General features: G+C 35.7%; 2 protein-coding genes across 19 annotated transcripts in view; both read right to left on the bottom strand.

Annotated features, from left to right (window-relative positions):
* atp7a (ATPase copper transporting alpha) overlaps nucleotides 1–17277 on the bottom strand; it is an 813847-nt gene that overhangs the window by 20519 nt on the left and 776051 nt on the right. The window lies entirely within an intron of this gene.
* Nucleotides 1–17277, bottom strand: part of enox2 (ecto-NOX disulfide-thiol exchanger 2) — a 403527-nt gene that overhangs the window by 291101 nt on the left and 95149 nt on the right. For 5 of the 17 annotated variants that reach the window (XR_012389696.1, XR_012389695.1, XR_012389693.1 and 2 more), the window contains one exon: nucleotides 16300–16373. Coding sequence is in view for 6 of the 17 variants with exons in the window: in XM_073921803.1 (XP_073777904.1) it covers nucleotides 16300–16336 (37 nt within the window). In the remaining 11 variants the exon portion in view is untranslated. Of the gene's footprint in view, nucleotides 1–1133; nucleotides 1277–3821; nucleotides 3975–16254; nucleotides 16374–17277 lie in introns of those variants that run through there. The other 12 variants (XR_012389700.1, XR_012389697.1, XM_073921807.1 and 9 more) reach the window with 6 other exon arrangements.

Genomic DNA, 17277 nt, shown 5'->3' with positions numbered 1-17277 from the left:
GTTAGCATTAGTTAATACAATAGTTAACAATCTAAAAGACATATGCAATAAAACATTTAGTGTTGATGTATAAGCTTTTAACAGTAATGTTAACATACTGTAAACATGATCAAAAATATTTGTAAAGTTCATATATTTATGTTAAGAAGTTTATTAAAGACGCAAAGATTGAGAGCATTTCAATAAAGATATTCTTCTTACTCAGCCTCTGTTTTGTTTTGTTTTTGTCACTATACTCACTACACACATCAAGAGCGACTTGTTGTTTTTTTGGTCAGCTTGAACTATTATTGATCTTGCCAACACCTTCACAAGCGACAATTTGAGTCATGCTTTGTATTGCTGAAACTGACAACATGACTTACAGTCTTTATCCTGAACTCTAAAGCAGACTATTATATATATATATATATATATATATATATATATATATATATATATATATATATATATATATATATATATATATATATATATATATATATATATATATATCCAGAATATTTTCCTAATGTATGTATATTCAATACATGTGAATTGGATTTTCACTTAGTGTGATTGATTGATGCATTTCATAGATATGGCAAGATGATGCAGGAACAGTAATCACACGCAGTAACACAAATATAGTTAATTGCAATGTCATTATAATCTCATTATAACGGGTGCATAACAGTTGTTTTAATCACCGGAGCTGTCGGCGACTGCGCTCTAATATCGCCTGAATGACGACGGCTGTGTCTCAATTTCAAACTGTGTGCTATGATACCCACCTAAACATTTTAAGGGCATTCAGAAATGTGCAACGTTATACTAATCAGAAATGTTGCACGCGCCGGTGCTGTATTTGTAGACAGCTCACTAGATATCAAGACATCCGAAATATTCACCGGCAAGATGAGTAACGTTATTTAAAGTACAGCGCGATGTAAATTCCGCTATTAAAGTCATTGGTGAGGAAAGCTCCATGTTCTCCGTGTGTAATGCTCTTTCTTATCAGAGTTTTCATTCATAACGTCCGTAGTTAACGGGCGGCTCCCCGTTCTGTATTATAGACCACATAAACGCGACTGACCACATCAAAATATCTCTATTATTCCACACAATTAAGTTGATCTGAAGAGAAAGCGTACCTGTATACTGCACGAGGAACATCGTCCGGGGGGTTCGGTTTAAAAAGACGTCGGATAAAGTCCCGTAGGTCTCTGCTAGTGAACGTTATTCCGCGCTAGGAGCTTGGCTGCTGGTGTCTGTGGGTCTGCTGCGCTTATAACTGCTTTAAAGTGAACAGAGCACAGCGAGGAGGGGAGAGAGAGAGAGAGAGAGAGAGAGAGAGAGAGAGAGAGAGAGAGAGAGAGAGAGAGAGAGAGAGAGAGAGAGAGAGAGAGAGGACTCAGTCACGCTTAACATAACGATTTCACTGTCCGCGACGCGAAAGAACTGTGGCACGATCTCTAAAAAGCGAACGACGTCTATCTCATGCGATTGACATATTGACGCCTGACTCATTTGAAAGCGGTCGACCGTTACTTCGAATAATGAGCGCGGGAAGCCCATTCATAAAATCAACCGTTTACAGTCAGTGATTGAAATAGGAGGTGAAACATGTAGCTATCTCTATTGAGGCAGTGTTTTTTAAACAGTTGTTTGTGTGTGGATTTAATGGTTATAATGGGAACTGAACTGGTTTTAATGAAAACTTTAATGTGCCCAGTGGGTCTGGTAATTTGTTGTAGTGTGTTGGCGGTTCATTCTCCAGCAGCGACACCTGATAAAAAGAAAATAAGCCAAAGGAAATTGAACAGGCCCTTTATATGTTAAAACCACTAAATTATGATAGAATATTTCCCAAAATACACTAAAAACCATTACAATAGAAAACTTTCCAGTTGCAGTAGGAATACACACTCTCAGTTTACAATTTTAACCATGGGTAATGCTAGCTTACATTTCACACATTCATTCATTCATTCATTCATTCATTCACCCATTGTTATAAAACACATGTCTAATGACACTGAGATATATGCAAATAGCCTGCAGGTGAGAGATATGCCAGAATTCTGTTTACTGGAGATTTAAAATGATCCAGGGTCACTTTTAATGATTATACGAAGCAATAGCTTACGGAAGTTAAGTTAAAACTATATTTAATTCACCAGTAGAGGGAGCAGAGCAACAGTTAAACCTAATGGCTAATTGCTATATATAATCCATAACAGGCTCTACTAAAACCCCAAGGCCTCTTAAATAATGCACAAGTACGGACCATTCACTGCAGTGGGCAAGGAAACTGCTTAACTAAATCAGCTGTGCTGTCAGAACAAACACATATTCAAACATCACAAAACATTTAATGAGATTTCAAAGGGATGTCATGACAGAATAAACTATTTTGGCTTAAGTGTTTAGATTTGGAATGGAAATTTAAAAAAGAAAAAAAAAAAGAAAAAAAGGAAACCATGAAGTAAAGTTGGCAGCCAGAATATAATAATACCTAAACAGTTTTTCGTCCATTTGATTTCCAATTTCTCAGAACAATTTGAGTGCAACAAGGTGTTACGAGCTGCGCATACTTTATGACTGCCAGCGCGTTGGGGGTCCAGGAGAGGTTAAATAATCCTTTGGCTTGCTGGAATCTCAGATGAAATTTAACACCTCCATGTTTACAGCTCAATTTCTCAGGCCTGAGCTGTACAGCATAGTCAGGCTTTCTTTTCGGAGTTAAGAACATTTAACAGATGTCTTAACACATTCAGCAGAAATTTACAGATCTACTGCACGTCGCGGTTAGGAGAGCAGCGGAGACCGGTGTTATGAACACAGCATTTGACATTACAACGGTCTCATAAAAGCGTGATAAGAGTGTGGGTGGAAACCGCGGCCTGCTGCAGCTGCTGTGTTTATCTTAAACCTGATGAACGCTGCAGACCAGCATTCTCAGGGGGAAGAAAGAATTAAGACTTTATATAATTTATACGCATTAGCATATTGAACCAAAGTCAAGAATGTAGACGGTCCAGTGTGAGGCGGCTATATCTACAGTAGATCAAGTGTGGTCTATTTATATCATTTGATGTTGGAAGTACATATAATTAGCTTGTTTTGGCACACCGCCACTGTGTACCCTCAAACAAAGTTGCCTTATTCCCTCAGTTTCATAGACGTCATGCTTTCTGGCAGTGGCTGTTCTCCTTTTTGAATTCTTTTGATGCGCATGGCTAAAAACATTGGCATATTCATTATGAACTGTTTATTTTGCCATTCTTAACAATTATCTCTGACTATTGAAAAGCCGAAGGGGATACAAACAGCTGTCAAGATGATTTTTCAGAGGTAAAATGAGCATTTTTATGTTTTGGGCCCTCGTTTTAAACAGTTTTCATGCAATTAAGGTAATAAATGTGGCATGGCGCTGTTTTAGTCGCGTAGAAATATTCCAAAGCTGCGCCTGAGTCATTTGTGCTGCGAGGCAATTACATATCACAACATCAAAGTGACACATTAAAAGCACTGGAAATGTGGACTTTGATATGTTACTATAATATGTTATTAAGCCTAAGTGAAAAACAATAGTTCTTTAAAGAGAATGGTTCACATAAGAGCTTTCTTGCATGTCACGGCTCTTATCTGTAAATTAGCGCAATAAAAGCAATCAAAGTGTGTCTGAGCAGTGCACTTTCCTTTCATTTACTCGAATGGAACAGACGGTTTCCCTCAAACTTCATCATATTTTAAACTGCAGCCAACAGGTACAATTATCACTGATAATTTGATAGTATTTGGCTGATTTAAAGTTCAGACTTTGGGAAAGATCTTACTGTGTTGCCTTGTTCCCATCTGCGGCTATCATTTATTTGGCGGTAATGGAGCTGTGGGTGTTTGACAGATGATTCACCTTTACAAAGGTGAGAGCTAGTTCTTTCCTCTCGCGGACGCCAGCGATGCCCCTGGCAGAAGAGGTTTGCCTTTGGCTGAAAAACAGGAAATACAGTTTCATGCATTTTCACTCAGAATATCCACAATAATGCGACTTGCTGTGTGACACAGACGTTTTTTTTTTTTTTTTGTGTTGGTCTTAAAAGCATGTTCTTTCATTACCCATTTCCTGTTAGTCACACATATGGTGTTCATGTTTTAATAATGTGAACATAATAAAAACAGGCCAAAGTTTCTCAAGGCGGCATCTAATGAATTTTCTCACCTCACAGAGAATGATTAAAAGCTGGTCTGTGCTCTTTTTTAATTCATGCCAAGCTGAGGGACTGATTCTACTCCCTTTTTCCTGATTTCAAACAACGATGTGCTTTCAGGAACTTGCTTATTTTATGAGCACTGGCAATTGAATACTGCATTAGGTGGAAGCAAATTACCGGTTCTAGTCAAGAATTATAAAACACATTTTCTTTTCAACCTTCGATATTCAGAAAAATATTAATCTTATTGGTTGAACAAAAATGAAGGCATGATTTTTTTTTTCTGTACATTATAGGATGTGAGAAATCACTGCAATGACGAAAAGAGAATCGCAAGCCACACACAATAACTACAATACCGATAGTATATAGAGTATATGAAGGGTGTTGCACCTAAATATGAACTCTGATGGCTTTGAGAATCAGTCAAAAAGAGAATTTCAAGTACATTCTGGCATAAAATGCAGGCATTGCTTAACTCAAACAGTTGAGCAAGGCACTTCCCTGGGATTGCATGAACTGATGCAATGCAAGCCACTTTGGATAAAAGTATCCACCAAATGCATAAATATAGATTGTGTGTGTGTGTGTGTGTGTGTGTGTGTGTGTGTGTGTGTGTGTGTGTGTGTGTGTGTGTGTGTGTGTGTGTGTGTGTGTGTGTGTGTGTGTGTGTGTGTGTGTGTGTGTGCGTGCATCTAATAAAATATCTAGTATGTCCTGTGAAGAAATGCATCACAATAACTACCACATTTCAGGTTATATTTTCTTTTAAATATCATATATTTATGTTAATTGTAAGGCATGTGTTATTAATACAACAATGCTCACTTGCATTTAAAACTGTACTTTAACCATATATTTGAGGTTCATCAAAGCTGTTTTAATCTAAACTAACAGATGCTTAGAGCAGTTGTTATTTCATTAACATAATGGATAGATTTCTTTTTTATATTGTTCTCACTTCTTATTTTTGGCCTGTTCGGCAGAACTAATAAACAGTAACAAGAGTTAAAGCTCATTTAGAGATGGAAGTTGAGATCTTATCTGATGCTCTTTAAAACAAATACTCTCTAGTAAAAAAAAGTGATATGCTTTATTCATACAAGGAGGATTTGTGTTTTTGTAAAATTGAGATATTAATTGTTAAAGCAAAAGACTTCGGGAAAAGTCTGGTCAAACAACACTAGTAAATATCTATAAAGTTACCTGAACAACGTTACCTGTAAATTCCAAAATGTGTTGTTCACGAAGGCAAGGAACGTTCTTTTTTTTCCCCCCAGAAAAGCCCCATTCACACATCCTTTCAAAAACACTGGTGAATTTAAACATTATTAACCTGAAATTACTTATAAACTACTGTGCTCATGTTTGTAAACATAAAAGGGGTCAGTGTTTTTTGTTGTTGATTTCATTTTTGGTTCAATAGTTCAAATGGTATCTAGTTGTTAAGTGGTGACGTATGAAAAACTGTTTCCGGGTCTAAGCCTCTACTCTTAAATTGAGAACATATTCGTTTTGACCACTTTTTTGTCATATCACACATTAAAGTCAATTTTTAAGTAAACAACAGTCTCTGATTTCTTTCAGCATATACACACAGCAGAATTAAAGCAGTTTAATAGTAATATTACAACGGCTGATTCCAGAAAGAAGAGAAAACAAACGTTCCAGTATTTAAAAAAAGGTTCTGTTCACACATAATCTCATTACGGCGATTTACTAGCAAATTTCTGGAAAAGTCTGTATGTGTGAAAAGGGCTCTTGTCAACATGATAACTTCCTGTGTACTAGACAAATAAAAGTGGCCACATTAGAAAGCTAAAATTAAGTACTCTTTAAAAGACGAACCGAAACACCAGCAGGAATTCTCACTCTATATCATTTAAGGAGTTCAGGACAAAGTGTTCCAGTTTACCAGTCTGGTCTCCGAGAGCTGTAGAAGTCTTGTGCTGAGACTCTGTTAAAATACTTTTAATGGCTTTTGGGTTTGTATTTTGGCAGGGAGAGAGGTGGAATTGCAGCCATTTGGTCTTTTGGTTACTTAGATTTTAGCTCATATTTCAAAAGCAAATTAAAAGACAGAATCAGATGTTGTTTTTGTGCACCTTAATAAATGAAATCACTGGAAAAAGACTTTAATGCCAAGGCACAGAAGTACTAAATTAATTGCAGGCCTTCATTCACAGAATACCAAAAGCAAAAACGGCAATTTTGTGGTTGTCTTGCATGTGTCAAGTAAAAAGACAGTCAAATGGGACCTCCGGCTTTTTTAGAGTGACTGATTAGGGCATTCAGCAGCAGGAGAGTCCCTCATCTCACGGCCAACATGAGCCCTGCAACTTCTCACGCAAAACCAATTAACTAGGTGTAAAGTTGAACTCTCTAGCCTCTGGCATCTCCATTATTTAAGTCTAAGGCAATAGCAAAATGGCCATTTAAAATAAAGGGCAACAGAGAGTAGTAGGAGAGGGAGGCTGTGCTATATGTGCATTGGGCTTACAGTCAATCTCACTGAATTTGTAATATATTAGTGTGAAAAAGCGTAAAGTTCTTTTAAAGTTGCCTGATCCATTCGTACCTGCAGTGAGGTGGAACAGTGTGAATTACTCCAAGCAGGATCCAATTTCACTTTCTTGGATTTTCCTGAAAATAATATGTTGTGCAATTGTAATGAAAGTGTCCTCTTTTACTTGAAAAATGACAACAAGAACTGTTCAAGTGCTAATTCAGTCAACTGCGGTGAAAACCTGAATTTTTAAAAGAAGAGCTCTGTCATCATTTACTCATTCTCCACTTGTTCCAAACCGCATGTGAATTCAAACCTCACAGAGTCTTTCTTCAGCTGAATACAAAAGATGATATTTTGAAGAATGTTGGAAACTGGCAGCCATTAGCTATGTTTCTATATACCTATTTCATGTGCATGTTGGAAATGCGCATAAAAAAGATTGATGTAAACACCAAGATGCAAATAATTGTTAAAAATGTGCATAAAATTGTGCATAACTGAGTAGGATAAACTTTTTTATTCAATAAGAATATTTGCGCATAAGCTACGACAGAAACACTTTTATTGAACAAATTCCAGTGTGTGCATTTAAAAAAGTGATGATAGAAAAATGTGATGATAGAAATGTGTGTAAATGGATAAACCAGCAGGCTGAGCACATTGTAAAACATCTAAAATGTTGTTTCGGTCATTCTAAAACACCTTAACCATTTCAGTATAAGTGTTTTTATAGTCACCTCCAGAACTGTCAAGACTCTGCATCCCATGCCTTTAAACTGCACCACATGTTCATTGCACATTTGTGTGACCCACAATTTGTCTTTTGTGTTGGTAAAGTAGGCTTATACATAAATATAACAAAAAATACAAATATTCATTCATTCATTCATTCATTTTCTGCCGCTTTTCCGGGGCTGGGTCGGGGGGGCAGCAATTTAAAGAGAGAACTCCAGACTTCCCTCTCCCCAGACAGCTCCTCCAGGGGGATCCCGAGGCATGCCCAGGTAAACAGAGAGACATAGTCCCTCCAGCGTGTCCTGGGTCTTCCCCGAGGTCTCCTGGTGGGAAATGCCTTAAACATTCCCCTAGGTAGGCGTCTAGAAGGCATCCGAAACAGATGCCCGAGCCACCTCAGCTGACTTTTTTCAATGTGGAGGAACAGTGCCCCTACTCCGAGCTCCTCTTGGGAGACAGAGATCCTCACCCTGCCTATCAGAGTGCGCCCTGCCACCCTGCAAAGAAAACTCATTTTGGCCACTTGTATATGAGATCTTGTCCTTTCAGTCATGACTCAAAGCTCACAACCACAGGTGAGAGTAGGAACGTAGAATGATCAGTAAATCGAGAGCTTTGCCTTTCGGCTCAGCTCCTTCTTTACCACAACAGGCCGATACATCAACCGCATTACTGCTGCTGCTGCACCAATCATTTTTACAGTGGAATGATCCGCCAACTTATCCGGCATATGCCCTTCCAGCTGTAACCCATCTTTGGGAAACATCCATACACACTCATTCACACTCATACACTACAGACAATTTAGCCTACCCAATTCACCTGTACCGCATGTCTGTAGTCGAAACCAGAGCACCCGGAAGAAACCTACGTGAATGCAGGAAGAACATGCAAACTCCACACAGAAACGCCAACTGACCCAGCTGATGCTCGAACCAGCAACCTTCTTACCGTGAGGCGAAATTACTACCTACTGTGCCACTGCGTCGCCCCTTTATTTTGTGTTCAACGGAAAAAGAAAAAAAAAATAATAATTGGAACAATTTGAGGGGTGAGTAAATTTCCATAACACAAAAAATTTAGTCAAAATAACGAGATTGAACAAGAAATGGCTGAGGAAGAAGAGAGAATGAATGTCTCAAATGAGCTTATAATCTGTTTCATCAGCATGAGCACCAGAGTTCAATTTATCCAAGCATGTGTGCTAATTACAAGCACAAGTATCCGAACCATGTCCACCTTCTGACAAGCTTACCAAATCTACATTTTGTAGAAAGATTATCAAAATAACTGTCACATTTGTTGCCACCTGCAGACTTTATACAAGCAGTCAAAAGATTTTGATATATTGATAGATTTTTATTTTGAAAAAAAAAAATAATAATTAAAAAAAAAAAGAAAAAAGAAAAAAAAAGAAACAGACATTACTCCAGTCTTCAATGTCACGATTCCTCAAAAAAAGAAAAATCTAACATAATCTTTGCTGGTCAAGAAACATCATTAATGTAAACATTAATGCTTGCAGTAATGCATACAGTTTGCTTGAGAATGTTGTGGAAAAAAAAAAAAAAACTAAAACTCTGAAATAGACTTCCTTTTTAGCACTTTTAAATATCACTTTTTAGCAGTGGTGGACAGTAACAGTAAGTATTTTTTTTCCATTATTGCATTTACAATAAGTACATATTAGAAGTATCTGTACTTCATAGTACTTTTATTTTAACAAATTTTTACTTCACTAAATTCCAGAACGAGTTATTGTACCTTTTATTTCACTACATTTCCTATAGAAAGCAGAGTAATAAATTAATCGAAGGAAAGAAAAAAACATCACCTGCTCTGACAAAAATAGTGGTGTTTAATTTATGAACAAGCTAAACTTATCAGTTAACCAATTAAATTGGCTCATAAATTGCCCAGGACAATTCATTTGTGAATTGAACTGACATTTATTCACAAGTCAACAGCTTATTGATTCAAATGATCTGTTTAGAGTAAGTCAATTTAGAGCGAGTCTCCAGTAAATAATTAACTGATTGAAATGATTCGTTTAGAGCGAGTCTAAAAGTAAATGATTAACTGCTTCAAATGATCCATGTAGAGTGAGTCTCTAGTAAACTATTAACTGATTCAAGTGATCTGTTCAGAGTGAGTCTTCAGTAAATGATTAACTGATTCAAGTCATTTGTTTAGACCGAGTTTTCAGTAAATGATTAACTGACTCAAATGATCCATTTAGAGTGAGTCTCCAGTAAACGATTAATTGATTCAAGTGATCTGTTCAAAGTGAGTCTCCAGTAAATGATGAAATGACTCAAATGATCCATTTAGAGTCTCTAGTAAATGATTAACTGATTCAAATGATCCATTTAGAGTGAGTCTCCAGTAAATGATTAACTGATTCAATTGATCTGTTTAAAATGAGTCTCCAGTAAATTAACTGATTCAAAAGATCCATTTAGAGTGAGTCTCCAGTAAACAATTAAATGATTCAAATGATTTGTTCAGAGTGAGTCTCCAGTAAATGATCAACTGATTGAAATGATCCATTTAGAGTGAGTCTCCAGTAAATTATTAACTGCTTCAAATTATCTGCTCAGAATGGATTTCCAGGATTCATTTAGAGTGATTCTCCAGAAAATTATTAACTGATTCAAATGATATGTTCAAAGTAAATTTTCAGTAAATGATTAACTGATTCAAATGATCCATTAAGAGTGAATCTCCAGTAAATGATAATCCAAGTCAAAAGATCCATTAAGAGTGAGTCTACAGTAAATAGTCAACAGATTCAAATGATCCCTTTAGTATGAGGCTCCATTAAATGAACAGCTAAATGAAATGATCTGTTCAGAGAGTCTCCAGAAAGACTCTTACTGTCTTACTGACCTTAAACCTTTGAGCCTTGGTATAATTCCAAATAAATACAGAATGACTGTCATTTCAAAAAAGCTTTCCAAATTAACCTACAATTTTCTTTTAAACTTAAAGCATATTTGTTTCATTCGCAATTTCAATTAGTGCAATTTGAAGGGTAATGGAAATGTGCATAGTACCATTCACAATGAACAGAATGAAATCAGTTTAACTATAGTATCAGCTGGACAAATACAGATGCAACAGTTATACACTGAATTTGTCTGCTCTGCTCCATACAGCAGAAAAACAGCACACTGCAAAAGTCAGACTTCGCTCAAGTTTTACCAAGACAGACTTCACTTATTTATTCATTTATTTTGTTACAAGGCCATGGCAGAGGTGGTGCACACAGATTCTGTGCATCAATATCTTGTCTTGTAAAATGCATTCACTACTGTCATTCTCACAGAGTACACTGATAACAAATTCAAAAGTGAAAGTAAAATGTCAGCGGGTGAAAATATCCTCAATGCGACATTCCTGCTCTTAATAACAGAAGAAACAGAACAAACAAGTGGTAAGAAAAGTCATAAATAAAGAATCTAATCAATGTTTTTGCATTATTTTTGTATGTTTGTAAATCAATGCTTTATTGTTTGTGTCTTTGGCCTTTGTTAATGTTCCTTTTACGGACTTTGTGATAAAAGAGAGGAAAATGTGGTGTACAAGTTAAGAACAGAGATTGACTTTTTTTTTAAAGCTAATTCTGTTTCACAGCTAAACGTGTTCTTGTTTCTCATGCAATCAAATTGTATTACATATTGCAAGATATGCCAAAAAGGTTTTCAGCAAGAAAAAGTGTACACTAGAAGTTGCATAAATGTGGAATATTGTAGAGGGGGTAAAATGAAAATTATACACAAAAATAAAGATAGGCTGTTCAAATAACTTGACTTTATTTTTAATTTAAAAAAAGAAAAAATGTGTTCTGAAAAAGAGTTTTTCCTCCCCATGGTCTATTGAAATTCTTGATTTTGATTGAATGGAAGTTGTGCAATATAATAATTTTCTGCAAAAGTAGTTCCAGTCAGTTTTGATCACAGTTTGAAATAAATGCACTACCCTCAAACAAATTATAGTAATTATAGTAATTATACTATATGTTGTAATTATAGAAAATCACTGACAATTGCCGAAGCCTTCACTTCCCTGTTTAATCTTGAGGACACCAACAAATATGACCAGGGATATAAAGGGAATACATTAAATCACAAACATGTACATAAACATTTGCAAGCTAATGAATGTTACTAAGCCAAATGCTTCAGAACTTATTGGGCGATGCTTCACAGTGCAGATGGAGAAAAGCAACCAAAGAGTTTTTGAAGATGAAGAAGTGGAATGTTATGCAATGGCCAAGTCAATTACCTGATCTGAATCCAATTAAGCATGCATTTCACTTGAAGAAGACAAAACTGAATAGAAAAAGCCGGAAGAACAAGCAGGAACTGAAGACAGTAGCTTTAGAGACCTGGCAGAGCACCACGAGGTATGAAAACCAGCGTCTGGTGATGTCTATGCGCTCCAGAAATCAGGCTGTTACTGATTACAAAGGATTTGCAACCAATTATTAAAAAGTGAAAGTTTGATTTATGATTACTATTTTGTCCAATTACTTTTGGACCCTTAACAAGTGGGAGGCACATATGCAAGCCATTGTAATTCCTACACCGTTCACCTGATTTGGAGGTAAATACCCTCAAATTAAAGCTGACAGTCTGGAATTAAATCACAACTTGTTAGCTGTTATAAATATTCAACATGTTTAAGCTATTGAGACAGATGAGTCTCAAAAATAATACATTTATGAAATAAAACACATACATGCAAAGCATAATTCACATTTACAAAATACAATTTGTAAATTCAAACTAAATTCACAAATACAACACACAAGTTATAAAATAACAAGTAAAAACCATAAATATTTTTATCCAATGAATTAGATTTCTGTATTTTTGAATTGTGCTTTGAATTTCCATATTGGATTTGGGCATTTTTTAAATCGTGTTTTAAATCTACGAATTGGATTTGTGTATTAATAAAATGTGTTTTGAATTTACGAATTGGATTTGTGTATTTTAATCGTGTTTTAAATTAACAAAGTGTATTTGTGTACTTATGAATCGTGTTTTGAATTTACGAATTGGATTTGTGTACTTATGAATCGTGTTTTGAGTTTACGAATTGGATTTGTTAACTTATGAATTGGATTTGTGTATTTATGAATCGTATATTGAATTTACAACGTGGATTTGTGTATTTATGAATAGTGTTTTGAATTTAGGAATTGGATTTGTGTATTAATGAATTGTGTTTTGAATTTACAAATTAGATTTGTTTATTTATAAATTGTATTTTGAATTTACAAACTGGATTTGTGTATTTGAATCGTGTTTTGAATTTATGAAGTGGATTTGTGTATTTATGAATTGTGTTTGAGTTTACGAATTGGCTTTGTGTACTTATGAATTGGATTTGTTATTTTATGATTCGTGTTGTTTCGAATTTACGAATAGGATTTGTGTATTTATGTAATTTGTATTTTGAATTTACGAATTGTATTTGTGTATTTGAATTATGCTTTTAATTTTTGAAGTGGATTTGTGTATTTATGAATCCTATTTTGAATTTACGAATTGGATTTGTGCACAAACGAATTGTGTTTGAACTTGCAAACTTTAATTTTGTAAATGCGAGCTGTGTTGTGGATGTATGAATTAAATTTTGTAAATGTATTATTTTCAAGACTGATGTGGCTCCATATTAAACTACTACTGTAATTTGTGTGCAGATACAACTGGTATTTACGGCTGGCATGATCTCATGAGCAAGCACTAAAACACATTCCTGGATTGGCTGTTTTTGATTGTGGAAAAGAGGAAGCCATCAGTCAACATGTTGCCCTGCGCTGGCCAAGATAAGGGGAATGTGAAAGAAAAAGCTCCTGTGCAAATAAGACAAAATAACCCTAATACAGCTGCAGCAGGACTGTGCAATGTAAAGCGGTCACGTCACCTGTGGGAAGGGCAGAGCTATGTGATAGTCCGGACATCTGCCTCCAGATTCAACATGAGCCAGCCAAGCAACCAGCACAGCCCACACAGAGACTAATAAGGAAGTACGCACTCATATTCCACATGCATTCAAGAAATTAAAGCCTTTCCTTCACTCACAGGTCTTGGATTAGGGCTGCACAATATATTTCAGCATAGATATTGCAATGTATGCATTCGTAATAGTCACATCGCTGTATGTGCAATGTTGTGTTGGTATTATTGTTGTCCAGAAGCCACAGTTTAGAATACATGACATTTTTGGAGTCACTGCAAAGTGTAACGATAATAAATTAAAAATAAATTAAGATCGCACTTTATTTTGATGGTTCGTTTGTTGAACTTAAGTTACATTGCATCTTCATGCAACTAATTCTCATTAGATTATAAGTAGAATGTTAGGTTGGGGTTATGGTTAATGTAAGTTGACTTGCAAAGTTTCTTATTGTGAGTTAAATGTCTGTTGAATGTCTGTATGAACGGATATTAAGCAGAGAGTCTAGTAACAGTCAAATGGACCATCAAAATAAAGGGCTCTATTTTGACGGTCCATGCGCAAAGCGCAAAGCGCAGGCCGCAAATGCTTTCAGGGCGTGTCAGGATGCGTTTTTGCTAATTTAAGGACGGGAAATCTGCCTTGCGCTTTGGCGCATGGTCTAAAAGGGTTGAGTTTATTTTCTTAATGAGTTATAGGTGTGTTTTAAGAATAAACCAATTAGAGTCTCATCTCCCATTCCCTTTAAGAGTCAGCTGCGTCGCGCCAAGAGCGCATTCGCTATTTACAGGACGCAAAGTAAGTCTAAGTGGAAAAAATGAGCATTTCACAAGCAAACAGTTAACAGTTTTTTAACAGAAAACTGTTAAACAGAGCATCTACTGCGTGAGAATGAGAGATAATGGATCACTTTCACTTTCGCTCTTGGATAGGGAAACCTTTACGCACAGACATCAATTAGTCTATAAATAAATACTTTTGTTTGTTAAGCGCAAATATCCGTTTCAAAACTATTTCTAAATTCAGTTCTAATTTCCAGCAAACGAATAAATGAATAATAATAGCAAAATGTGCTCAAAAACTTGAGTTATATCCTAAAACACATGCTGTGCCCCATTTGGTCTAAAACCTGACAGGTGGGCAAATCTAAGCTTGTTTTTAATAAAACAAATATTCATATGGATATAATAAATAATACTGCTAATAATAATAACATTATACAAAAGCAATTGTTATGAATGAACTGAAAAAGCCTCCCAAGATGAAGACATAAAAGCAGTGGTTTTTCATATTTATGTAGGCTAGAAAATAATATGTTTTGTAATATTTAAATCCTTTATATTTATATCCTATATCTATTCTTATTATATCCTATATATATCCTTAATATTTAAATTTTTCATATGTAAAGATATTAGCATATTGCTCTCTTGTGCGTATTAAACAGTGTGTAAGCGAGGCGAGGCGCCGGAGTTTAGACCGGGTTTGTTTTGGTCTAATGAAAAATCTATTATAGTTTCTCACAATAGCAAAGCGCCAGCGGTCCGCCGCAGAACGCCTTCCTTTTTAGACCAGAACGCCTATGGGCGCACAAATGAGCTCAAAACGACTCTTGCGCCAAGCTTAAACTACCAAAAGACTACTGCGTCACGCCTTCCGCCACACTGCGCCGGGCGTATGATAGGGCCCAAAGTGTTACTTAAATTAATTAAGGCCTACGACTGTTTGAGCATTACAGGAGAGATTAAAGCATTTAGGAACAAGAAATTGTATTGTTTGCAACTTTGATAAATATAAATTTGATATAATTATTAATATGATGAAGACTATACAGTGTTGATTTACATTTGTTTATTGCAAGTTTTGTAACTAAATGCAAAATTAAAAGTACTCTATCTCGTTTGTTTCTTTGCTTTCTTTTGTTTACCAATTTATCAATGTGTGTTTAATATGTGTCTATTAAATTTTATGCAAATGATTCAATCCCCCTCCAGAGACACCCTAATCAATCTAAATTAATGAATTCTTTCCAAGTAGAGCTATTAAAGCCATCTGCTGAAATTGTATTTATATCGCAATAAATCCTGCAGAACAACAAAATATCGCAATATCAGAATTTTCCAATATCCTCCAGCTCTATCTTGGATCATTTCTCATGTCAGGATATGATCTGTAACATTCATTCTTCCAAATGTCAGAGAACAGAGTAAAGAGTTAAGACTTTTTTAATGTAGCACAAAACCTATTAAAACAACCTGGTTTAACAAACCCAAAGAAAGAAAAACCCATATATTAGTGAAAAAAATATAGTTCAAACAGGGTTTACACAGGAGATTGAACAGAATGTCCATCTGGCCACCTGGCATGTCATACATAAACCCTGATTTAGTGATTTATCCTCTTGAAATGCACTTGCCCTTCATTGGCATAAACATTTGGGCTATTTATACTTTCCAATATCAGACCAAACTCTATACTTCTCTCTTGGCTGGTGAAACGCATCTGAAGCAGTATCAGCCTCACCTTTCAGTTTAATCTCTCAGAACTTGATAAAGGGTTTTGGTGAGCTCAGAAATCTAAACTTCCTGTCATTTAGAAAGCGCAAACAAGAACTGAAAAGTGATTGAGGCCATCCAACAGACGTTTCCACCTGTTCGTGACAGAATAAATGCCAGCGAACTCGAAGAGAAACCTCTTATTATTGAGAAGCAGCCTCTCGTGGGGACACTGACAGCCTTATCAGGTGCGCAGCTGAGATCTTGCCAACGAATGCTTTTTTCGGCTGTGAGATCTACACTGTGACTCGGACTGTGAATGAGAAGCTTAAAAAATCTCTGATGGTACATCAAGCAGACAGAGCTTCCATCAGCAGAATGCATATCAACTCACCTACAGCTCGGCCAGATCTGTAGTCCTTGAACATCATGTGCTAACCAGACACTCAATCTCCCGCTGACAGCTCCCTGTAAAGAAAACAAAACAGACTTAGCTGGGCTTGGACATTAAGGAAGACTGGGATATCTTTAAGTAACAGCTCTGGGTCTCTAAGTAAGCAAGCACATAACAATAAAGAATTAAAAGAAAGAATAAAAAACAAAAAAACATCAAAAGATTTTCTACCAGCACCAGTAAATGTTTTAGAGAATGCAATCTAAACTGGAAAGAAATAAAATTCTAAAATGCACAACAGTTTAATATTGAAAGTTGCTTGAGGCCATTTGATTCAAGAACTAGCATAGAACAAAACGTACCTTTTTTTAAATTCAGCTGCCTATAATGAATGAGTTTATTAGCCAGGCATGAATATTTACTTTATATATTTACTTTGCTTGAAACTGCTTTTTGCATTTTCATTTAAAAATAGATTAGTGTCTCTAAAACAACAGCATTATCTTACTTATTTGTCTTCACACAGCGCAGTTCGCTGTGCCGCTTGTGGTATCATATACCAAGTAATTTCAAACTTGCAGCATCTGTCAAAAAGATTATTCTGTTCCACATATTTTCCACAATATGTGAAGCAACATGGTGTTTTGGAGCAACTTTAAATCAACCTAGAAAAGCATCTGGGATTGGATTTATGAAACATTCTGAAGAATAAAATGATTCCTAACTGTTTTGTTATTCATCATTTAACTTAACAATAAAGTTACAAATATGTTGTATTTTAAAAAACATTACTTAAAGGCTGCAAGTGTTGAATATAAGGTTTCTAATGTAGTTTATGTTTATTTGGTCATTTTAAATGTGCTTAAAGACAAACTGTAATGATCACTAGCAGTGTTGCCCTTGCAGGCAGCTGGAACTACAACTCCCATCGTGTCCTGCAGTCACACACCTGTTTTAGTTCATCTCTTGAATACACAC

This window comes from Danio rerio, chromosome 14, assembly GCF_049306965.1.
Source record: "Danio rerio strain Tuebingen ecotype United States chromosome 14, GRCz12tu, whole genome shotgun sequence".
NCBI classification, from domain to species: Eukaryota; Metazoa; Chordata; class Actinopteri; order Cypriniformes; family Danionidae; genus Danio; species Danio rerio.
The sequence above is the reverse complement of the archived record's forward strand: the minus strand, read 5'-3'. Positions and strand labels throughout refer to the sequence as shown.